The 24,651-nt window shown below is 47.0% G+C and overlaps 1 protein-coding gene across 3 annotated transcripts in view; it reads left to right on the top strand.

Annotated features, from left to right (window-relative positions):
- The window catches only part of EVC2 (EvC ciliary complex subunit 2), a 118,374-nt gene extending 103,629 nt beyond the window's left edge, over window positions 1–14,745 (top strand). For 2 of the 3 annotated variants that reach the window (XM_059380658.1, XM_059380666.1), the window contains exons 18-22: window positions 4,659–4,873; window positions 6,363–6,450; window positions 8,930–9,126; window positions 12,067–12,168; window positions 14,038–14,745. In XM_059380658.1, the coding sequence (XP_059236641.1) occupies window positions 4,659–4,873; window positions 6,363–6,450; window positions 8,930–9,126; window positions 12,067–12,168; window positions 14,038–14,308 (873 nt within the window). In that variant the 3' untranslated portion in view covers window positions 14,309–14,745. The remainder of the gene's footprint in view (window positions 1–4,658; window positions 4,874–6,362; window positions 6,451–8,929; window positions 9,127–12,066; window positions 12,169–14,037) is intronic. The other variant, XM_059380677.1, reaches the window with a different exon arrangement.
- The last annotated feature ends 9,906 nt before the right edge of the window (window positions 14,746–24,651 follow it).

A 24,651-nucleotide genomic window follows, 5' to 3' on the forward strand; every position in this document is an offset into this window, starting at 1 on the left:
TGTCTCAAGTAGAAAAACAGTCTGTGTATAGTCTTATTACCATGAGAGAAACTGATTCAGTAGTCAAGAAATCTTCTGACACACACAAAAAAGCATGCACCCTGATAGTTTTATAGGTGAATTCTAACAGACTTTTGCAACCTCATTTACACATTATTCCTGATGTTAGAAAAACATGACTGTGACCAAAACCAGATGTGAGTCATGAGGAAGAACAATTACAGTTCACCTGTACTTGTGAGCATAGATGTCGAATTCATAAACAAAATATTACTAATATAATCCAGCCGTCCATAAAATAATTAGTACAGCATGGCCAGGATGAGGTTTTCTTAGGAATGTTAAGGTTGATTTTACTTCAAAATATCCATTTGCAAAGTTTGCCAGGTTAACAGATTAAAGGAGAAAAGAAAAAAAAACTCATATGATCATTTCTGTATAAACTGATCAAGTATGTTATCGAATTCTACACCCACCCAAGATGAAAACTTCTCAGCAAATTAATGACAGGAGGAAACCCAAAGTCTACAGCAAGTGTGAGTGAGAGGTGGTGGGCACGGGGGTGGGCCAGCCCTGAATTACAAGTGAAGGACTCGAGGAACAGGTCAAGGTCATGTATTGATGAGGGGCAGAGCTGGTGACATCCAGGGCATAGTTCATGTGCTGCCCCTCAAGGGCCCTGGGCAACGCCTCAGCTCAGCCCTGAGACACCTCTTGGCTCTTTTTTCTTAAGACCCCCCCTGATTTCTGTCATCACCGGACGGTATGATGCTTACATTTGGAGTTTTATCTCACCGGCTTTTGGAGTAACATCAAAGCTTCCTTATTCTCGACTGGGTTTGGAAGAGTTATGTGCCGTGAACTGGAAGCGACTGCTCATAGGTCACGTGATGTAGTATCGAGTTGGTGGAAAGCCAGCCAACATTTCCTTGGTTTGCATTCGGAGGGAAGACCAGCCTGTTGTTTTGCTCCAGATACTAGACTTTCATTCCACAGTTTGATCATTCTGCGAAAGCAGCTTTCCCACTGTGAATGGTCTTTTAAGTCAAACATTCAGGGGAATTAAAAAAACATGAAATGAAATGCTTTGGAAGAAATGACTGGTAAAAGAACCGTACCGAGCACGTCTCCTTGGATGAAAGAGTTAGATTCCTCTTGTGAAATGGGAACATAGGCAAGACCTACCTAAATCACAGGACTGAGCAGCATGATGGGCAAATCTGCAGAGGACACACTTCCTCGTAGGAGATAAGGGGACCCCAGACCAACCGTACCCACTGCATCTGTCCTACAGCTTCAGTTGTCCTGGCCCGCCCCTCACCCCGTTCCATGCCTGAACCTAGTGTCTTTTTCTGTTCTTCCTCTGGCTTATTGCCCACTTGCTGCTTGTCACCTAGTCTGTGGATTCTGCTGCTGGCCCAGCTTCGCTGCTGGGACGAATCTAGATGTGAAAAAGAAAAAAATAACACTAGTAGTAAGTTGCTCCCATTAATCTAACTCTCATTAAATCCAAAGCATCGTGGGAAGTGTTTGAACCTTCTGTCAAGCCCATGATACTTTGATACCCATTCTACAGATGATGGAGGGAGGCTCAGGAAGGTTACAGCTTTGCACCAAGCTCCTGTCCCTGGAAAGCAGGGCTGGCGCCTTCTCCCACAAAGCACGGCTCCTGTCCTCACATCAGTTTCTGCCTTCCTCTCTCTACACTGCAGCCCAAGGAGTCTCTCTGATAAACCGAAACGATCACAGGCAACCCCACCCCCAGCTCTGGATTTAAAACCCTGTCCTTCACTACTCTTGGAGGCACCCCGCATTTCAACCCCCAGACCTTCTCGCTGCTCCTGAGCCCCTGTGTGATGTTCAGGCCTCCATTGCTCTGAATTACCTGCCTCACTTCTGCTTCACCCCGTTGCAAGCTCATATCCATAATCTAAGACAAGCCAAATGTGGCCTCTTCCATGAAGCCACCTATGATTCCCTCAGGCAGAGGTGGTCTCTTTCAGCTTTGTGCTCACACACCCTCCCTCCCGAATCTCTGTGATAGCAGGTGATGGCTATTACTGTCACTATAACTGTGAGGCTGTCGCCCACACTAGGCTGTAAGTTCCAGAGTCCAGGGGCTGTGTTTCATTCACCGCGATCGCTTGTGCCAGTAAAAGTTCTGGAACTCTGTCAATCTGTCTATCACCTTATCATCTATCTTTCTAATCATTCATTCAGCTGATACCTTCAGAGTGCTTACCAGAGACAGCAGAGCTGAGGGATGGGGCAGGATCCAGAGAAACCGGAATCGGTCCTTAATGAGGCTCTCGTGCAGCTCTGGGGCTTCAGAAATTTGACCAATACTTTCTGTGCCTCAGCCACTGTACCTATAGAATGCGATAATAAAACATTTCTGCCTTGTGCTGGATTGAGTCTAGTAGTACCTGCTAGCCGACATTATTATTTTAAATAATCAAGATGATGATGCTGATCAGGACTGTTCTTCCTTGTGCGAGCCAGGCCCTGGGCTCCCTGCTGGGGAGAGGGGTGGACAGGCGAGCTGTGGTCCTGGGCTCCCTGCCCTCAACAGTAAAACTCCAGTGAGAAGAGTTCCAGAATCAGGTCTTGGATTCCACTTGTGCAAAGCAGCAGGTGGATGCCCAGGGTGCAGAAGGAGTTTGGAGAGAGGCTGGCCTCTGGGAGAACATGCCATCAGCAGCCACAACCTGCGGGACACATTCCTGCCTCATTTTCTGTTCCCAGCCAGAACTCACCTGGTCTTGGAAAACACGTGTGATGCGCTCTGTGCTCTACTCATGCTTTGGAGACACTGGCAGCTGTGGGTTCAAGTCTGCCTTCTTTGCGCAGTGGCCGGGGCTGGCCAGCAAAATTGTGACTTCAATGAGTCAGGTCCACACTGGGCTCTGGGCGTGCTGGCAGAACAACTGTCAGAAACTCATTAGCGCTGTTGGAAGTTCTGTGTTTGGTCATGTTTGCATGTGGGATGCTGCCACGAGACAGATGGCCATAATTAGAAACGTCAGCATGTTAGAGGCCCAGCTCAGAATTGTTCAAAGGCTTCCATGGCCCTGTGGGCAAAACCCAAATGCTCAGCACACGATGGCCCCAATTTCCCTCTCTGGCCCCCTTTTTTTCACTCTTGGTTCTTGAGCAGTGTTTCTGAGCCATGGGCGGGGGGGCTTTGAGGACTTTGGGGACTTGAGGACTTAAGGACTTTGACAGTTTGATGTAAGCTTTGGCTCCTCGGCAGAAAGGCAGACTTTTCTGCAGTTATGTAGGAAGACGATGGACCACCATCTGCTCTGGAGCCCATCCGAAGCCCCTTAGAGGTAAACCCCAGCTCTATCCCTGACCCCGCTTAAAGCCCTGGACTATCTGGTGACTAACAGGTCCGATGTGTCTGCATTTTATGAGGCTCAGGACCTTCCAGCCTCCCCCTCCCGTTATCTACCCAAGCAGATTGTGGACCTCTTGTAGCCATATTAGCAGACTCTGGTGGCCCAAGAAGGCAGATTTCTTCTGCTCAGCCAGTGAGAGGCAGAACAGTATGATGGTTAAGGACACAGACCCTGGCGTGAACTGGTCTGGCCTCAGATTCTGGCTTTGCCCCCTAAAAGCTGCATAAGACAGCTTTTGCCTTAATCTCCTCCTCTGTAATGGGGGAAAACAGACTGTGTATTCCTTGGGGTTGTTACAAGGACTCAATGAGATTGATATATGTGAGCATTTAGAACAGCGCCCAGCGCGCTGTGGGGTCCCATCAGCGTCAATTGTGCTGGTTGTGCCCTAGCACAGGCTTCCCCCCGAGATGGATGAATGTGTGCTGGTGCCTTACATAGATCAGCAAAGTGTGCCAGTTGCCGGGCACGGTGCTGAGTGCTGCAGACAGTGGGCTAGAGAGGCAGCCCTGCTTCCTGGAGCTCACACTCAAGTAGAAAGGTACGGGGCATCAGGCAGCTGCGAAGATGGGGTAGTGTCTCAGTCTGCTCTGGCTTCTGGAACAAAACACCATAGCCTGGGAGCTGAATCAACAATGGGTCTCTCCCTGTTCTGGAGGCTGGAAGTCCAAGATCAAGGCATTAGCAGTCAGCTGCTGCTGAGAGCTTTCTTCCTGGCTTGCAGATGGCCACTTTCTTCTTGAGTCCTAACCTGGCAGAGAGTGGGGGCCCGGGTCTCTCTCTTCCATGTTTTATAAAGGACGCTAACCCCATCATGGGGCCTCACCTTCATGACCATGATCTAAACTCAATTGCCTCTCTCAAAGCCCCACTCCCAAATCCCATCCCGGGGTGATGGCCTCAACATAGGAATTGGGAGGGGCTGCAGACATTCAGTCTGTGATGGGCACATACAGGGTAGGGCAAGTGGGCACCTTTGGAGATGGGGTCTGCCCCATCGTGGGACCTGAGGAACCCTTCCTTGAGGAAATTCATGAGTTGGGGTTCAGAAGGGGACTCTGGAGTGGCCAGACAACCAGAGGAGGGCCCTGCAGGTGGTGGGAGCTGTATGCGCGAAGGCAGGGAGGCATGAGAGGTCACGGCATGACCTCCTTACGCTACTGGGCACAGCTAGATGAGGGAGGCAGGCAAGAGCAGATCGTGCCAGGCCCAAGAGGTGTGGTTTAATCTGAGGACCCCTTGCCCCTCTGTGCGCAGGAGCTCCAGGAGCTGGAGAGGAAGCTGGAAGACAAGCTGGCACAGCAGGAGGCAGCCCAGCTCCAGCGGGCCCTGGCAAGTCGACAGCAGTGGGCTGGGGACGGGCCCGGGCTTCTGGGCATGCCTGAAGACACGGATTCTGGAAGGCAGGTCTCTGCTGTCCTGCAGCAGGCCTTGAGCCAGGCCCGGAAGTTACTGGAGCGCCAGCAGCAGAGGTGATCCCAGTGCCCAGTGGTGGGCCCTGCCGGCCTGGGGTTCCCTGACTTCTCCGCTCAGCTGGATGCACCCCTGGCTGCCATGCCCCTGTCCAAGGCATCTCCCAGCGCTCAGACCCCTGCCACTGTCTTAGGCATGCACTTCTTCCCTGGCTTCTGACTATACTTTGGTTTATTTTCTTTGTGAGATCATTGAGGTTTTCACTGAGCACATTTTTTAAGCTTTTAATTTTTAAATAGTTGTAGACTCCCAAGAAGGGACAAAGATAGTTCAGGGAAGGTCCCTGTGCCCTTCATCCTACTGTCCCTATGGTGACATCATACGGAATCCTGGTGCTTTATGCAAACACCCGTGTGGGCAGTGAATACAGACTTGAACTCAGATCTCACCGTGACCAGAATAGTTCAGACCCTGCTTTTGTAAAATTATGAAGCAAACTGAGCCCCTGTCTTTTGTTAAGGCTGTTCTTTGCATTCTTCCTAATTGACAGATAGTCAGCCTTTGCCCACGGCTTTAGGCACTCTTGGCAAACGTACTTTTTACAGCTTCCTGATTTTCCATGGTCAATAGAACGTTGACATGGAAAGGACAGGGTGCAAATGAGAGAGGCCGTGTGATTCCGTTTTTGAAAACACACGTGCACAAACTAATTAACAGCAGAGAGACCCAGTTGTAATGGGTGTGACTTGTGGGTGGTGAGTTTATGGGTTATTTTTAACGTATTTGATGATGCTTTCCTGGAAACACAACCATCAGAATGAACTAATGGTATGAGAGGTTGAATGTGTGTGATCAGAGGGCACAGGGCCTGGAGATGTAGACCCGGTTTAATAACACCAGGATTTTCGGGCATATGACATCCTCACATGCCTCCTGCCTCATGGAGGAAATTGCTCATGAGGAGAGCTTTTGACAGGAGTTTGGAGTTGTGTCAGCCAACAAGAACATGGGGTAGGCCTATCATGTCACCACATCTCTCACCTGAGGGACTGGGTAGGCAGACCCTGTCACGTGGAAGTCAGAAGGTCTGGGGGGACTCCCCCCCCTCCCACTCCGTGGAGAGGTGCCACCAACCTGTGTGGCCAGAGCCAGGACCAGGCTGGGTTCATGGTTCTGGGTCTGCTTCCACAGGGGGCACATGGTGGGCGAGGACCCCAGATCTGGTTCTTCTTGAGCATGATGACAAATATTGAAGAATTTTCCAAGTAGGACCCCAGATGGCCCAGCCAAGCCACAGAAATGCTCCCCACAGCTCCCACAAAACTTCTCCCTTCAAGGAACCCTCTGTTCTAGCAGGCCCCCGTGATACAATATTTGCAAACTGTTCTAGAACAAGACGAGATATGCCTCTCCTGGGCGTCTCTTTCAATAGGTTTAAAAAATAATAATAATGTAGGTGAGATTTGTGTTATTTAAATAAGTCGTTGGTCTTCTCCTGGATCACGTGACAACCAAAGTGGACTCACATAGATTTTGTGTGCACTCCAGTTGGAGGGAGGAGCGAGACCACAGCGTTGTGCTTGAGGATTTGCTGGAGAATGTGGAGTTCGACACCTTTGCGACCCTGTACAGCCAGGTGAGGATCCATTCGCCATGCCATGGGCTATGTCCTCCCCTGCAGCGCGGGCACAATGACAGTGGGACCCGTGGAGCTGCTGGGCGGATTGCGGACAAGCGTCCGGCACCAGGCCGGGAGGCAGAGGACATTCCCATCAGGCTCAACAGCAGCAGCAGCTACAGTAATCGTGACTGCCCTGGTCAGCCTCTTTTCTGAGACTCGCCCGGCACCCAGACATGCTTCCTTTTCTCTGTTGGACACAAGTTTAACACTCACAGGGGAGGCTCCACCAAGAGCAAAGCTGGCCACTGAAACCAGGTCTTGCTCTCTTAGATGCTCTAGCCATTCCGTTTCAGGCTCCTGCTCCCTCCCTTTAAAGCAAGATACTTCCTCATTGCTGCATGAATAAAATGGGAAGGGGGTGCCCCTTGAGAAATGAACAGCACTAGCCCAGCGAGTCAGGGAGTTTCCCTGTGCTGTGGGAGAGGCTGGGACCCCATCCCCATTCCTCACTGAACTCCTCCGTTACCCCCCTCCAGGCTCCAGAATGACCGAACCTTTGTAGATAAGGTGGAGTGCCCTTGACTTCAGAGACCCTGACATCCTCTGAAGAGGCTTTGTTCATGAATAAATATTCACTGTGCTTCTAGTAAGCAGCAAGGACTGTCTTGGGCACTGGAATGTCAGCAGTAAATATGAGATAAAGCCCGTGCCCTCAGGAGCTGATAGTCTAGTGGGGAGAGCAGGCAATCAGCAAAATAAATATATAACCTGAATAGTATTTGATGTGCATTACAATCTCATTTTTATAGTTTTGTCTGTCTGTCCATCCATCCACCTACCTGTCCATCCATCTAGCCATCCATCCATCTATTCCCCATCCACCCATCCACCTGTCCATCCACCATCCATCCATCCATCCATCCATCCACATATATGTCTAGAAAGATGGTTGGAATGATGCTTGCCTAATATTACTGATAATCACTTCTGGATAAAGGCATTTGGAATAACTATTTTAACATTCATCTTTGTGTTTTTCTGCATTGCTTAAATTCCTTAAAATAAGCCACGTTTCTTAAAAACAAAGCCGAGGATGAAACATGCCGAGAAAACACAAGCAACAGAAATCCACGCAGGAAGGAGGAAAAGGGTCCTTGTATGGGGGGAGGCAGGAGCAGGCACAGGAAGAAGGCAGGCCATGTGACTGTGATGGAGGCAGAGGCTGGAGGGACGTACTTTGAAGACGCAGGAAAGGCCATGAGCCCTGGCAGGCAGATGGCTGCTAGAAGCTGGAAGAGGCAGGAAGACAGATATTCCCCAGAGCCTGAGTGGGAACTAGCCTTGATCACCCTGACTTTAGCCCAGTGGATGTGACTTCAGACTTTCGTCCCCCAGACTGCGAGAGAAGAAAGTATATTCTGACCTGCTATGTCTCACCAGTGTGGGACCATTCCATACGTGGCAGCTCATTCTGTTCTCATGGAAGCCTCTGCTGTAGGTGGTATAGGTACCCCACTTTACAAATAAGGAAGCTGAGCACAGAGAGAAAGAAAGGCATTGCCCCAGGACACACAGTGTCTTTTCGGTGCAGTGGGGCTGGAGGCTAACTCAGACTCCCCAGATGGAAGAACCTATTCTCTCTCTCTTTTAACCTCTTATTTTGAAACACTTTTAGATTCCCAGTAAGTTACAAAGCTAGCATAGAGAATTCTGGCACCCCGTGTTTCACTCAGTTTCCCCCAATGGTTGCCTCTTACAAAGGGCTAGCACTATATGCTATATATATGACTATATATATGACACTGGTTACAAAACACGTGCATGGTTCTGTGTCCATTTCACGTGTAGATTCACGTGTTGGAAACTTCAGGAACCACGGCAAGATACAGACTGTTCCATTTGCACAAAGACCTGACTTGGGCCACCCCTTTACAGGCGTACCCACTCCTCTCCCATCCCTGACCCCTGGCAACCATGACACACTTCGTGTCTGCATCTCGTCAGTTCGGGAAAGAAGAACATGCGAGCTCTGATAAGATGTGATCCGGGGGGACAGGCTCTTTCCACGCGGCATCCATCCAGGTGTGCCCTGTAGCCTAGTGTCCTCAACCATCTGCTGGCCTGGGGGACATTCCAGATGTTTGCTGAGCTACACTGTTTGATCTGAGCCGTATTGCCTCATGGTGGACAGGGCAGGAGAGGACAAGCCTCACCCGCTGTCCCTGCTGCTGGCCCCGAGGTGCAGTCCTGGTGCATGAGTTGAGAGCAGTCGGGAGCACAGATGAAGGTTCTGGATGCATCGCAGTGAGCCAGGGTTGCTGACCACATAGGTTTTACTTGACAGCTCTGTGTACTGGGGGACATTTTTTCCAGACCGAGCTGCTAAAATATTTACTTCCGTGGGACGAAACATCCTAAGACTGTCGTCCGTTAAAGCGTGGTGTTCATCAAGGTCAGAGCAGTGAGCTCATGAGCTTCCCATTAACCTCTCTAGGAGCTGAGACTGGCATCGTACCTGTCCAGGCTGGCCATGGTGCCCGGGGGCACCCTGCGCCGGCTCCTGAGCGTGGCTCTGCCCACGGCCTCACAGTCCGAGCTCCTGGCCGCGCTGGATCCGGGCAGCCAGAAGCATCCAGACCACATGGTAGAGAACAATGGTGGTGGGGAGCCCGCTGACCTGGGCAGAAGGAGGTGAGTGTGCCATCCCGGCTACTCTTGGAAACCAGTTGAGTGTGATTCCAGGAAGGGAATTCGTGGAGGGAGGAAGTGGGACACCTGCAGCCCTGGGCACACGCACCTTCCCAGTCAGCACTTCATTGCTCCGGGAGCAAAGGACAGCCAGACCAGGGACCAGGAACCCGTGATAAATCATGGGAGGCTTGATTATTTTGTCCTGATTTTTATCTTCATCACCGATTTATTTTTCAAGTGAAATCTTCAGAAAATCTTTTGACATACTAGATGCTGGCTAACTGAACATAATGATGAAAAATAAATTAATTAAAAAAAAAGAAAGTTAGAAGGTTTGGCTGTGTGATGGAAGAGAAATCAAAATAAAAACCTTTGACTACCTTAAAAATAAAAAGAAAGAAAGAAACGTTTCCCCTGCCATAAATGCTATACACACATTAAAGGAAGTGTAAAAAATACATACAAGGAAAAAGAAGAAAAAGAAATGTCCTAGTTCCACTACCTGGAGAAAATGGCTGAGAGCATTTTCTTACAGTTCTTTGTCCAGAATGTGTTTCCTTGCTGGGCTTTATCAATGTGTTTGGGGTGTGCCTGTGTCTCTGTGTGCGTAGTAATCCCAGCATATACCCTGCTCCACAGAACCTTACAGCACAGGGAGTTTGCTTTTTTCCTTCTGATTCTTGTCCATGTGCAGACGTCATTCTATGCAATAATTATCACACCATTTAGACTGTATTCTCTGCTGTAATCTCATTAATTTAAAATTCATACTTTTCACAGTTATCGAAACCCCTTCCTAGTCCTTTTGTTAACAGCTGTGTAGTATTTCACAGAAGTGTGTAGCATAGTGAATGCAAAAGTTATCTTCTGACTGGATGTTTAGTTTGGATTCATTTTTTTCCTTAATCATGGATAAGGCTGCCTCGAAAATTTGCTTTAAGAGCCAATTCCAGGCATGAATTTGGTCATCAAAGTCTCTTAATAAGGAAAGGCAGGAAGCTGAGTGTGGAGTGAGGGGGTGTGGGAGCCGCAAGAGGGCCACTGAAGAGTAGAGTCTGTGGGGGACCAGGTAGCAAGAAAAGCCACAGCTACACCTGAAAAGAGTGCTGAACACCCGGTGGTGAAGCCGGCCTCCTCCCCCAGGGCCCATGAGTCCGCCGAAGTGTCACAACTGTACTCACAGGTGTGCATGTACATGATTTTCCTGAGAAAGGGGGCCGTGTTTTTTTTATCAGGGTCATAAAGGGTCTCTGACTCAAAAAGGTAAGAAGCACTGCTAAGGGGGGAAGAGTAGGGTTGCATGTGAGGCAGGGTGGGACTGTGGGAACAACAGCTGTGGGTCCACAGGGTGTGGGCAGAGGGCTAAGCATGGGTGTGGGCAGGTTTGGGTGAGTGTGGTCAGGGGAGGAGTATAAACATGATGAGGACTGGGTTGGTGCTATTGGAGGGCTGGGCGCGTGTGGGCGTGGTCAGAAGGCTGGGTGTGGGCGTAGTCAGGGCTGGGTGTGGGTGTGGTCAGGGCTGGGCAGGTATCAGAGGGCTGGGTGTGGGCGTGGTCAGAAGGCTAGGCATGGGTGTGGTCAGGGATGGGCAGGTATCAGAGGGCTGGGTGTGGACATGGTCAGGGCTGGTTTTGGGCGTCGTTAGGGGGCAGGGTGTGGGCAGGGTTAGAGAGCTTCATGCCACTGGTTCCTCTTGGTGCACAGGCAGGTAGGGACACGCAGATATTGGAGGTGACCCTGAAGCAGGAATGTGGCCACTCATGAGGACCTTGTTTACTGGGCTGTGTCTTCAGCCAGTAGTGTTTGGGAGGCTGGTGAGCAGAGATCTCTAATGGACAGGGCAAGAGAATCAGGGTGGCTGTCACCACGAGTACGGAGCACGTGCATGCCATTCCTTTGCCCCGCTTCATGGCCAACTGGACTGGATCAATTCTGGAGCACCTCGGCCACTTGCCACCGTCTCTGAGGGCAAGGCAGTCACCACTCCTCTGTCCCAAACACCTCGTGCTTGGCCACAAGTTCGGGGTCTAGGGTTTCAAGCAATAAAATCTGCCTAACTAATCTCAGCACAAAAGAGTGTGTGAGGGACCTGTCAGAATCCAGGGAGAGCTGGATGCCCAGGTCCTGGGACGGGCAGGACCAGGAGAGTACAAAAGACATGCTCTCTGTGGTGCTGCCCTCAGAGGACCATCTTCTGTGCCCAAGAGTTCGGCTCCTGGGAGAGAAAGCTTGACTCAGCGTAGGAGGTCTGTCTCTACCACCGGCCAGACAGTGTGAACCAGCTTGGCCAGAGTAGAGCAGGACAGACAGGACTCTGGGTTCCACACTGTCCTTTACTGAATGGACCTGAGCCCAAGGCCCATGAACAACTACTTCCTCTTGCTTCCTACATGACACTGCAGTGTCCGTTCCCCTATGGTGAAAGTCGCAGTCCTTCCCGAATAGCCTTAGGGTTCCTAGGCCAGCCCACCTTCCAATCTTCTGCTGTGCTATTTCAACTTTCTTAAAATATTCATGAAATACTTCTGAGCTCCTACTGTGTCCACCGTTAGGCACAGTAGGCACTAGTGTGCGCAGGAGAGTAAGGGGCGTGGTGGACCCTCTGTCATTTAACACATAGATAATGTTCCTCCACACATGTCCTCCCTCTGTGGGGATGCAGGGCTCACCTCAAGTGTCCCTACCTCTATGCAGCCTTCTGCTATCTGACTGATGTCACCCATTACCTGGCTCTGACCCCCAGACTGGGAATCCCTTGGGGGCAGAGATTTTATCTAGACCAAAGAAGGTGCTTGATCAGTGTGCCTGAGGGAGAGACAGACCATGAAAACGAGTTCTTCCTATCAGTCCAAGGTCATGTTGAGGGATGGAGTACCATCATGCTTTTCAGGAAAAGTCTATTCTAGGAAATATTAAGACCCTTCCTTCTTGCCTCCAGGAAGCACCAGGGGTGGTGGCAAGCCCTGGAAAGCCAACTGCGAGGAGAACTGATAAGCAGAGGACTGGAGAAGATGCTCTGGGCCCGAGAAAGGAAGGAGAGGTAACACTGGGCATCTGCTCGGGTAGGCTGGGCAGGAGGTCAGCCCGGCTGCCTGTTAGTGGGATGGGAGATGAAGGGCCATCCTAGGAACCTGGGAGAGGGTGACTGCAGCCATACCCACATTCCCTTCCCGAAAGACCACCATCTTTGGTCACAGTGAGTTTAGGAATTGAAGATAAATAAGCCTCTCGCTGTCAGCGGGAGAATGTCCTTTTATCATTTGTTAGCACTTTACAACAGTGGCTGTTTTCAAATGGGATGTCATTAGAGGGAGAGTAAATCCTCATTGCTGTTGGAGTTTATAGTTTACAAAGCCCTTTGCCTCCTACGACACTGAGCCTCCCAGACTTCCAGAAAGTGGGGATGGTAACCCTGGAGCTCAGGGAGGTCAGAGGATGAGGCACCAAGCCTGCAGCTGGGAAGCCGGCGGTCAAGGGGTTTGGAACCATCGAACTAACCCATTTCTTGCCCTAGACTTGCAGGTCAGTGATCTTTCCACTCCGTCAAACACCTTTCTCTTTTAGCTGTGGTTTCTGCACACCTGGAGGTCAGAGGGAAGTTAGGGGCGGGGCGGTGTTTGATTGCTACAGTTGACCAAGTTTTTCCCAGTGTTTTCCAGTGTTTCCCACTAGAAAAGTGACATCAGGTCGGCTCATTAACAGGGTAGAAAGTGGTCATACCCAGCGAGTGCTCTGGAAACCCTCAATGTCCAAGCAGAGCGTGTATCCTGAGTCCTGCCCCTTCTACCATTTCTCAGCTACAGGAAAGGAACTGAGGCCAAGCTTCACAAATGGTCCGTGTTAACAGTCCTAGAGGCATAATCGTCTGGATGTCAGACTTTAGTCCCAAAGAGATTAGATCAGGATTTAGAGCCCAAATCAAGGCAATTAAATTCTAGCTGTATAAATGTGAGGTTCTCCAGGAAGGAGCAGAAGATAGCTCCTCCAGATTGGGATGGGGAAGTGAAGGCACTCCCTGGCTGTAGGCCTGGGAGGGGAGTGGGTACAGAACAGGAGGAGTACAGGTCCCACCCCACTGGCACCCTCCGCAGGTGTTTGCCCCACCGGGAGGCACATGGAGCTATGGCAGGAAGACAGACACTGAGTCACACTGAACTGGGTTGAATCCTTGCTCACATTCATCCCAGCTGCAAGGGTAGGAGGCCTTGGAGCCTCATGGTCCAAATCTGCCCTGGAAGGGCCAGGGAGCCTGTCAATGACATCCAGCAGGTGACCCCCAGTGACATGGCCTCATCATGTACTGCTTGGGCACTGAGAGAACCCATGGCTTTTAGCTGGTGTAGGCCTCTTAGAAATAGTCCTGGCCATTACCAAAAGCAACCATGGATTTAGGGGCTGGGCCACTCCTGGACAGAACTCCAGCAATCCTTTTATGGGACATCCCCAAAGAGTGTCAGTCTTCTGTTTCAAATGCAGTTGGCCCGACTTCTAACTCTTGCTTTGGAATCAGGTCTCATCAGCCTGCTTTGATATGAGACTCCCAGGCAGTGATGTCCTAGGAAACGTTGAACCCTTGGCTGGTGGGGACGAAACAGACAAATGCTCTGGTCTGTAGTATTTCCCAGTGTTCGTGGTGTACCTGCTCCAACCGGAGCTGATTTCAAGCTAACCACATGATGACAAGAGGCTTACAAAACTTCTGCAAAGTTAACGGTCATGAGTCAGTAAGAGTTGTCTGTGCCTATGGCTCATTTCAGGGGTGATCTGATGACCACAGTGTCTTTCATTAAAATGACACCTGGTTGAGGACCGAAGGACCCAAAGTGGGTTCTCCTAGAGAACTCCATCAGGACACTCAGGAGGTTAAGTTGCCAAATATGTCACATCTGGTCTTCTGTTCTTTCTTTAGTATATTAAAGAAGGCATGTCCCCCCCTCAGAGAGAGGGTCATATTCCCTGGAAAAGGAAGCTGGCCACACTTGTCCCTGGAGTCCATTGGAGAACTGGCTGCTATCCCCATTATAGGAGCAGAGACCATTGATTTATTAAACACAGGCGAGAAGCTCTTTATATTCAGAAATCCAAAGGAGCCAGAGATCTCATTGCATGTCCCTCCCAAGAGAAAGAAGAAGAACTTTCTGAATGCCAAAAAGGCCACCTGGGCCTTAGGCATGGACTAGTCCCAAGGAAAGCTCCAGGGAATCTGAAGACAGACAGTTTTCTTTGTGGGGTGTGTGTGTGTGTGTGTGTGTGTGTGTGTGTAGTGTACAACTCATGGATATAAGTTACACATGCAGAAGACACAGACACCCCCAACTCCCATGACATTCAAGGATTCACTTTCATCTGGTCTCATGAATTTCCAGAGAGTCTGCTCTCGTCAGCATCATGAAGGACATGCTGAGACTCAGGAGCAGCCTCGAACCCTTGTTGCCTTCAGACTCACCTCTCTGAGGGTCTGGGGGAGACTCTGGCCCCCAGTTCACACTCTACAATGTCTGGCAGCATGTGGGCTGTGTGTCCAAGTGAGGTTCTTTGTTCCTGCATTTTATGTTTGCTACATATTCTATTTTTATCAAGGGAACTTTTGAAAATAAATGCCTTTTACAAAAAGCTCTTCTCAGTGGCACTTGGTTTTGCTTTATGTAGTAACCGTTTATTTTTAATTGCTTCTGTGTTTTGGCTCCACATTGTTGTGTTCAACAGAGACTCACCCTCTATCATTCCAGTGGCCAGGAAATGGGCCAGCCCCTGGAGCATAGGCTCTCCAGCTCAAGTTAGAGTTATTTCCCCCTTTCATAAATGAGGAAATACAAAGGCTTAAGAAGATGAGGTGATATGTGTAACATCACAAAGCCAGTAAGTAGAAGAATCCAGGTTCATGCTCTTTTTAAAATATTTATTGATTTATTTGAAAGAGAGCCTGAGAGCACGAGCAGGGGGAGCGGCAGAAGAAGAGGGAGAAGCAGACTCCCCACTGAGCAGGGAGCCTGACAAGGGGCTCAATCCCAGGGTCCTGGGATCATGACCTAAGCCAAAGACAGGAGGGTCCATTGGTCAGTTACTGACTGAACCACCCAAGTGCCCCTAGGGTTCATACTCTTTATGGCCCCAAACCCTCGCCCTTTCTCCTGGACTCAATCAGTGGTCACGTTTGCCAAAAAACTGCACATAGGTCCTTGTGTTTCATGTAGAAAGACCCTTTCTACTTTCATAGCAATGGCTGAGCCAATGATGTCTTGGGGCTGGACTGGGTCATTGCATGAGTTTTCTAAGAGCCAGGTAAAGCATACAATTGTAGTACACATTTCCTGAGGGTAGGAAAGGATTGAGAAGGAAATTCTGGCACCAGCAAGGAGAAGACAAGGGATCCTGATGAAGCATCTTCTGCAGGAGAGTCACTCCTGGACCCTTCCAACTACCTTAACCCACTTCCAGTGCTCACTAATACCCCAGAAACGTGAGCATCACTACTCCCATTTTGCAGCCAAGGCAGCTGGGAGTATAAGTAACTTGCCTTCGATTACACCACCTGCTAGGGATCTTCCAACTTCCAAACCCTTATCAGCCATGAGACATTTTATTTGTTGATGACCAGAAGGCCAAGTCTTTGTATTTTCCCACCAGTGAACAGGAACCTTTGCTGGAGGTCTTACTTCTTCCATAATGAGCTGCCACGTGGCCGTGTCATGACCTTAATAGATATGCATGAGCGAGCAGTTCAAGTGTAAGAGAGAAGAGTTGATCTTCCCATCAGAAGATCTAGTGAGCAGAGAGAAGACAAAGAACAGTGATTTTTACACTTAGGGTAGTGAAGTGGAAAATGCATGGTTCGGTGTAAGATGACTTGAGTTCATCCTGCCACACCACTTGTGAGCTGTGTGTCCCTGGGCAAGTCACCTGACCTTTCTGAGCCTCATGCTCATTACCAACAAAATGGTGATGAAAATCCTTTGTGAGGATTAGAGGAACGGGATCTGTAAAGTGCTTGATGGTCGTGTGGGCCTGCCATGTCTGTGTCCTTCTCTACCTCTTGAAGAAACCATCTGCCTTTCTCATAATTTCTTGTTTCCACAGGGCTCTGCTAGAATCATGCATGGTTGAAAGTAGATTGCACATAAGAATCTCAAAAAATAGCTCAAAATTATGGGCTGGAGGCTGATTGAAGAGGCTATTAGCAACAACAGGAGGTACCCAAGGTGTTTAAAATACAGCGTCTCAACCTAATAATAACTCACAATGTTAATAGAGAAAAACTAACTATGGATTTACTATCTCTGCTACATGACAAACATGAAGACTACCCTGCCTTAGTGTAAAAGTGTCATAAAGAATGGAGATATTGGCTCTTTTGTCCTTAGTGTCTGATAAAATTTTGGCATACAATAAATGTAGCTTATGTGTTTTTATTATATTTTTACACATTCACAACATTGAGCTTGGTGGCTCATTTTATTTCCATTGATGTGCTAGATGAACATGGAGGCCCTTCCAGAAGGGACTGTTCCTACCACAATACATGGAAGCATATTCATAAGAGAAATGCTCCAGGGAACTTTAATTAGAAGGACTTCAATTCAGTTTGGGTTTCATTACTTACAAGCTGCATGAAATTGAGAAGATAGCTAAACTTCTCTGAAGCTCAGCTTCTTGTCAGTTCTGTCTTCAATGATGAGTTCAGTCTAATTGAGTTGACTGACATGAAATACATAATTGTCAAAGGCAAGGGATAAAATAGATATATGAAAATCCTGCTGTGGGATTTGGGATTGAGAGCCAACCTGACTGGGGAGATTTGGGAACAGCTTTATGTTTATGACTCCAAATATTTATCTCCAGATTAGACTTCTTCTTGGACTCCAGGCACTATGTCTGCAGCTTGCTGGACATCTCCTCCTGGATACCCCACACCTCACTTTTACATACACTGATCCTACTTGGCTTCTTTGAAGCAGTTATCATTTAAAGAGATTTAAAATGAGAAAACTGTATTTTATGTTCATGTAAATATTTACAACTTCTGGTGCTTTAAAAAAAAAAATGTAGATCCATATTCACAGATGCCTCAACCTCAGCATGTCCATCCCTGGACTCATCAGCTTCCTAGAAATCCAATTCCATCATGGATGTCTCCTCTTTTGAGTGGATAGTGCCAAGCCAGAAATTTAAAAGTCATCCTAGACATCTTCTTGTTTCTCAGCCCCCAAATATGATGACCAAATCTTGCTGATCATATCATTGCATGAGCCTTGACATCTATGCCTGCTTTCACCCCTTCACTCCTGCCCAGGCCAGGGTATCACCACCTCTCTCCTGGTTGGTGCCAACAGTCTCCTTTCCTCCAGACTGGTGCCTGCCTGTTTGCCCATGGTAGCTATATCTAAGTCATTCCCTTGCTGAAAGACCTTCAAAGACTCCCTTTCTTCCAAGACCTCCATGCATTGTCCTCTGATTACCTTCCTAACTGGTCTATAGAGGAAGCCCCTGCTTTCCAAGGATCCATTGAATGACAATAAGACACCAAAGATAAGGTGGGTTTGGATTTGCCTCTCGAATCTGGTTTGTTTTGGAAAGGTTAATGCCCTTGTGAAGGATGGACCAGAGGTAAATCAACTACTTAGGCTGCTTATCGACCCATTCTCCAACATGCAGCTAAGGCAGGGAGTGAGGAGAGCCAATCCTGTTACTGCTTTATGTGTACCCTGGCTTCTCTGGCCTTCATTCGCCAACACTGAAAGCAATGGCAACCACCACATCACCAACAACCACAACAGTAACCATAACAATAATTGTTGAGTTTACCTTCATTTGAGTAGTGTGCTCAGGGAAAGGGGTGTCCTCCCCCAGCCCCAGGAAATGAACCATCACTTTCTCCCCACAGACTGTGAATTCAACTATCTCTGAATTCTCATTGGGATGTTTGGACCATTATATTTAATTCATTTGTTGATACAATTGTGATTGAGTTTCAATCTACCAAGTTGCTATTGTGTTTTTTATTCTTTGATCTGTTACTTACTGTCTTTTCCCTCCATTTCTGCCTTCTTTTGCACTGAGCCTTAATTATGCTTCAATTTTATTTTTTCTATTGAATTACCATACCTCTCCTTTTAGAGGTTGCCTTAGGGTTTACAATATACATCTTTTACTAATCATTTTCCACCTTCAAATAGAACCATGTACCTTCACATAGAGTGTAAGAATCTTACACAGGATACTTCCAATTCCCTTTTCCATCCTTTCTGCTGTCATTTGCCATGTTTTGCTTCTATTTGTGTTCAACTCCTACATACACTGATATTACTTTGCTTTTTAGAAGCAGTTATCATTTAAAGAGATTTAAAATGAGAAAACTGTATTTTATGTTCATGTAAATATTTACAACTTCTGGTGCTTTTTAAAAAATGTAGATCCATATTTCCATCTTATCTCATTTTCCTCTATATAATGTCTGTAGAATTTCTTCTAGTGCAAGTTTGCTGGTGATGAATTTTCTCATCCTTTATGTCAGAAGTCTCTTTATTGCCTTCATTTTTTAAAGCTATTTTACTGAGTATAGAATTCTAGGTTTGCAGCATTTTACATTTTCATGCTCACTACTTTAAAGCTGTGGAAAGAGCCGAGATGCCCTTCAACAGATGAATGGATAAGGAAGATATGGTCCATACATACAATGGGATATTACTCAGCCATCAGAAAGGATGAAAGCCCAACTTTCACATCAACATGGATGGGGCTGGAGGAGATTATACTGAGGGAAATAAGTCAAATAGAGAGAGTCAATTATCATATGGTTTCACTAACTCATGGAACATAAGGAATAACATGGAGGACATTAGGAGAAGGAAAGAAAAAGTGAATTGGGGGAAATCAGAGGGGGAGATGTGAGAGACTGTGGACTTTGAGAAACAAACTGAGGGTTTTGGGGGGGAGGGGCGTGGGAGGTTAAGCTAGCCTGGTGGTGGGTATTACAGAGGGCATGTATTGCATGGAGCACTGGGTGTGGTGCAGAAACAATGAATCTTGGAACACTGAAAAAGTAAAATAAAATAGATGTCACTCTGTCTTCTGGCTTGCTTTGTTTCTGACAGAATGTGTGCTGTATTGGTTAAATGTTCCTCTCCATATAACAGTATTTTTTTTCCTCAACCTGTTTGAAAATTTCTTATAGTAAGAGCAGCCTCTTTTTTATTTTTTTTTTTTTAACTCAAAATTTTGCAGCAATTCCACTATGGTTGCCCTTTTATGGTTTTCTGCTTGGAGTTTGCTGGATTTGGGAGGATTTGTATAGTTTTCATCAAATATTAGAAAAGTTTTAGACTTTGAATCTTCAAATATTTTCTTGTTTTGTTCCACCTCCTTCTCCTCTTTGGAAATTCCAAAGACACTTGTATTAATATGCCTGATGTTGACCCAGTGGTCACCAAGGCTCTGTTCATTTTTTTCACTCAAGGACACCAACGTTATTTTCAGTCATCATGTCTCTCTAAGCTCCCCTTGGCTGTGACAGTTTCTCAGATTTTCCTTGTTTTTGATGACCTTGGCAATTTTGAGGAACATTGGTCTGATATTTTGTTTGTAGAATTTTTCTCTGTTGGAATTTTGCTGATGTTCTTCTCATGATTTGACTGGGGTTATGGGTTTTTGAGAGGAAGACTACAGAGGAAAAGTACCATTTCATCACATCATATCAAGGGGAAATACCATCAACTTGAATTAACACTGTTCGTGTTGCCCTTGACCACTTGAATGAGGTAGTGTTTATTAGAATTCTCTACTGAAGAGTTACTGTTCTACCCTTTCCAAACTGTACCCTTGGGAAGAAAGTCACTATGCACAAACCACACTTAAGGGGTGCACAGTTGCACTCTTAGAAGATGAGGTGTTAATATAAATTATTTGGAAGACTTGTATATGGGGGATTTGTCTTTTCTCTCCTATTTATTTGTTTCTTTGTATATGTATTAATATAAATATGCACTCATGATATTTATTTTATACTTCAGGCTTAATCCATTGCTACTCTATTTTGTTGCTCAAATTGTTCCAGCTTTGGCCACTGGAAACTATTTCAGTGGTCTTTGGGTCCCTTTGACATACCCTCATCACTGTGGGTTTGTTTGTTTGTTTGCTTGTTTGTTATAGAGCAAATGCATCCTTTTCTGCACTACAAAATTCTCCTGGCTTGTCTTATGAACTGCTTGGCCCAATCTTAGAATTAGCCATTTCTCTAAGGAACCCTTGTTCCTTTTATTGGTATGAAAAATTACTTGCCCCTGGAGAATTTATTACAGATGATTTTCTTTTCTTTTCTTTTCTTTCCTTTGTGCTTTTTGGTAGCTTCCAAATTTGTTAAAATGAATCTCCATTGCTTCTGTAATCAGAAAGAGTACAAAAATGATATCTAAAATCAGAGAGTTGGGATAAAGAAAATAGTTCCCATAATTTGCCTTCTAATCATCCTGGTTTGGGAGTATCTAAGACCCACTTCACATAACAATCATAAATCATAAAATTAACTCTTCTTACCAGTTCTTGCACTGAAAACTGAATAGGGAGATTTAAGGGATCTGTAGACAATCATAGTGTCAGAGTTGTAACAGAAGAGCCCAGATATTAGAGATTAAAATAAAATGGGAGTTTAATTTTCTTCCATGTGACATGCAACCTGAAGTGGGCAGTCCAGGCTGGGACAGGAACTCCACATCTCTAATACCACTTTTCTCCTCAGCCATGCTGGGTACATGGCTTCAACCCCCGAATTTATCTCATGGTCCCCAGGTGGCTACCACAACTCAAAGCTTCACATCATTCCTGAGTGAGAGAAAGAGAAAGTAGAAGCGCAAAATATACCAGATTGAGGGACTTTGCAGAAATCCCACTTAGTGATGTCTGCTTACAAATCATTGGCTAGAACCAAGTCACATGACCACTGCAGCTTCAAGGGATGATGGGAAATGTCACTTTTAATAGGCATCCTCCAAATTGAGATTTTGTAGTAAAATAGAAGGGGAGAAAAGGTTTGAGTGGGCCACTCAAAAATCTCTTGCCAAATTCTCATGTGCCAGTAGGAGACAAAAAATGGTCCAGCCTTTTATCTCGCAGGAAGAGAAAGCCAGGGCCTTCTGTGTGCATTCCTTCCACACAGATTCTCATTAGCCCTGCAGAACTCTTGAGACTCAGAGGTGGATATTACTATTCCCACCTACCCTTGAAGAAACTGGGGTTCATATAAATCATGTAGTTTCCTCAGGGTCACCCAGCTTAGCAAATTCCAGAGCCAGGTCTCTAACTTCTGTCTGACTTCTTCCCACTGCACTCTCCTGACTTCACTGGTCTGCAGTTGGCCTTATTGTTCATTTATTCTTTCAACTACTGACATGTGCTGTTGTGTTCTGGCACATAGAGATATTTAGTGTGGGTCCAATGGATGAGTGAATGAGGGACACTTACTCTAGTGGAGAGCAGACATTGGCCAGGGCCATACAGGGCCATCCCTAAGGCGTTATGAAGGGCCCCCTCTTTCTGGAGGCCGCCAGGGAAATGTCACCAAGAATAGAGAGTGCACCTGAGCCAGGAATGCTGGGAAAGGGAGGGCAATGCAAGCAGAAGGAAGGGTGCAGCCCAGGCATGAAAAGGTTTCATTGTAGATGGGAAGACAGGGGGACGACTTCCCAAGCAGAAGGACCCAGGGTAGCAGGACTGGTCTGGATGCTCCAGAGGCTCTGTGTCCTGTGGGGAGAGCATATTGAGGGAATGACTGGCCAGCAGAGCTGGGTCTTGAATATCTGCCAGTGCCCAGTCTACTTCCAGTGTGTGCCTACAGCCTCTCGCACACATCTGCTCTGCTGTGTTCTCACACATTCTGTTTCTGGAGTTTACACTGGAACACCTAATGGGATGTGTGGGAAACACTGGTGGTTTGCACTGTGGTTCCTTAATTTTTTAAAGCGTGTGATTTACTCATCCCTGCTGGTGGACTGTGGGACTTGATGGTCCATGGGCTCACCCGGGTTCCCAGCTCCTGTGACGCCTTAGCTGTGTGTGCCCTGAAGCTTAACATCATGGGCCATGCCTTCCTTAGAGCCACACCTCTGGAATCCAAGGTCAGAGGTTTGTGTGTAGAGGGAGTGGCCATAGAGAATGGAGTTTTTTTTGTTTTTTTTTTTTCCAAAGACAGGTCTGTGAAAGCAATATTCCTTCTCTAGTGGGTCTATGCATGGACAGACATTTCTCCAAGAAAGATAGCCAAATGGCCAACAGACGCAGGAAAAGATGCTTGATATCATTCAGCAGCAGGGAAATGCAAATCAAAACTACAAAAATATATCACCTTGCACCTGCAGAATGGTTAAAATCTAAAACACAAGAAACAAGTGTTGGTGAGGCTATGGAGAAAAAGGAAACCTCGTGCCCTATTGGTAGGAATGCAAGTGGTGCAGCACCGTGGAAAGCAGCATGGGAGCTCCTCAAAAAGAGAAAAATAGAACTATACTATGATTCAGGAATCATACTACTGGGTGTTTACCCAAAGAATACAGAAACACTAATTCAAAGGGAGACATGCACCTTGTTGTTTATAGCAGCACCATTTACAATAGGCAAGAAAAGGAAGCAGCCAAGGGATCATCAACTCATGAATGGGTAAAGATGATGGAGTCAGGATTAGCACCCAGGCAGTTTACTCTCTGATCTTTCATCCTTAGCAGGTTGCAAGGATGAGTGGTTGCTCCAGAGGGATACGTGTGTTGGCTCTTTTAGGAGATCTACATAAAAGCTGTGTGCACTGGAAAGAGAGGTCTCCTTATAGGAAGCTGTGATGCCCTTTTCGGTTATAAGTGCTGAGGACTTCCTGGGTACTTTCTCATTGCAAGTCCAGGTTGGATTCACTCAGAGGCTGATTATGTCATGGGAATCGGTCAGCCTTAAGTGGACTGGCTTGACCCAAGCTGCTGTCAATATCACTTCTTCCAAAATATAGTCCTCATCTACAAAATGAACACAGGAATCTCTACTGTCAAGCCTGTGCATAGATTACTTGCAACAATGGAACAGAAACTTGCTAGATGGGTGATAGGTGCTGTGACAGTGTCTTGAACATTGGTGGTGGCTCAGAGCTCCAGGAAATAAAGAAAAGGAGTCACATGTATGAAGCATGCCATGGAGGGAGTGATGTTCTTTTAGGTGATCATATTTGCACTCATGACTTTGTGAGATGAACATCTGAATCCACCAAAGCTGGTCCTAGCCTTTCTTAATTCATTGAAACGTAGCAGTGTTGATTCTGCTTCACCGTCTTTACCTGATGGTTCCTGCTCCCTGGGACATTTCCCTTCTCTGCAGGACACACACATACATTCTGTCCTTGGTCTTTTGTTGGCTAACTTCCTTAGATCCATTTAAATGTCCCTTCTGAGAAGCACTGTCTGATGTCCACCTAGCCTGGTTCCCTTTTTATGCTCCCATGGTCCTACATGTGTTGTTTTAAATACGCATCATTCTGGCGGTTTATACAAGACAGCATGCCTGGCTGGACAGACTCAGGGAAGGCTCTGCCTTTGTCTTATCCATCACCGTGTCCCCAGCACCTGTGCACAACCAGGTGCTGGTTGTTTGTTTTATACATAATAACTGCACGCACAGCCAGATACAGGATAACTGCTCAGTTCACACTTCATAGATGAGTCAGTGAATTTTTTTTAAAGATTTATTTATTTATTTTTATTTTTTTAACATACTAATTTAACTTTATTTAGTTTTACCTCTTTTCAGTGTTCCAAGATTCATTGTTTATGTGCCACACCCAGTGCTCCATTCAATACGTGCCCTCCTTAATACCCACCACCAGGCTCATCCATTCCCCAAACCCCTCCCTTCCATAACCCTCAGTTTGTTTCTCAGAGTCCACAGTGTCTCATGTGTTGTCTCCCCCTCCGATTTACTTCAATTCACTTTTCCTTTCCTTCTCCTAATGTCCTCCGTGTTATTCCTTATGCTCCACAAGTAAGTGAAACCATGTGAGTCACTGAATTTTTAGCATCTCCAATTGCACGCTGGAGGGGAATGAAGTTCAGAAACTCCCAGTGACTTACTCAGGGTCACCCACTTGGCAAGAGGCATTGGCTGGCCCGTGACTCTAAGTTTACCATCTCCACGACACCAACAGGTGCTAAAAAGGCTTGCTTCAGAGTGCTGTGGTCCATGGGCTCTGGACGTGGAAATCATTCCTGCGTTCCAAACACATATCAAGGGAAAGGAAAATGCATGATTGAACAGGAGCTTGTTTTCAACCCTTCCAGATCATCTTATTTCCATACTCGCTCACTTCAGGTGTCTGCTCAACTGTCACCTTCCAGAGACCTGCCAGAGCCCTTACTTTGAAACAACTCACCCTGAGCTTCTCCCTTCCCCATGCCTGCTTGTTTTTCTCCCTATGCTCACTACTGTCTGACACATTCCCTGTGTACCTGATGGGCCATTTGTGGCTATGCCACGGAGCTGCGGTGTCATGCTGGGCGATGGA

This window comes from Mustela nigripes, chromosome 1 (assembly GCF_022355385.1).
Source record: "Mustela nigripes isolate SB6536 chromosome 1, MUSNIG.SB6536, whole genome shotgun sequence".
Lineage (NCBI taxonomy): Eukaryota > Metazoa > Chordata > Mammalia > Carnivora > Mustelidae > Mustela > Mustela nigripes.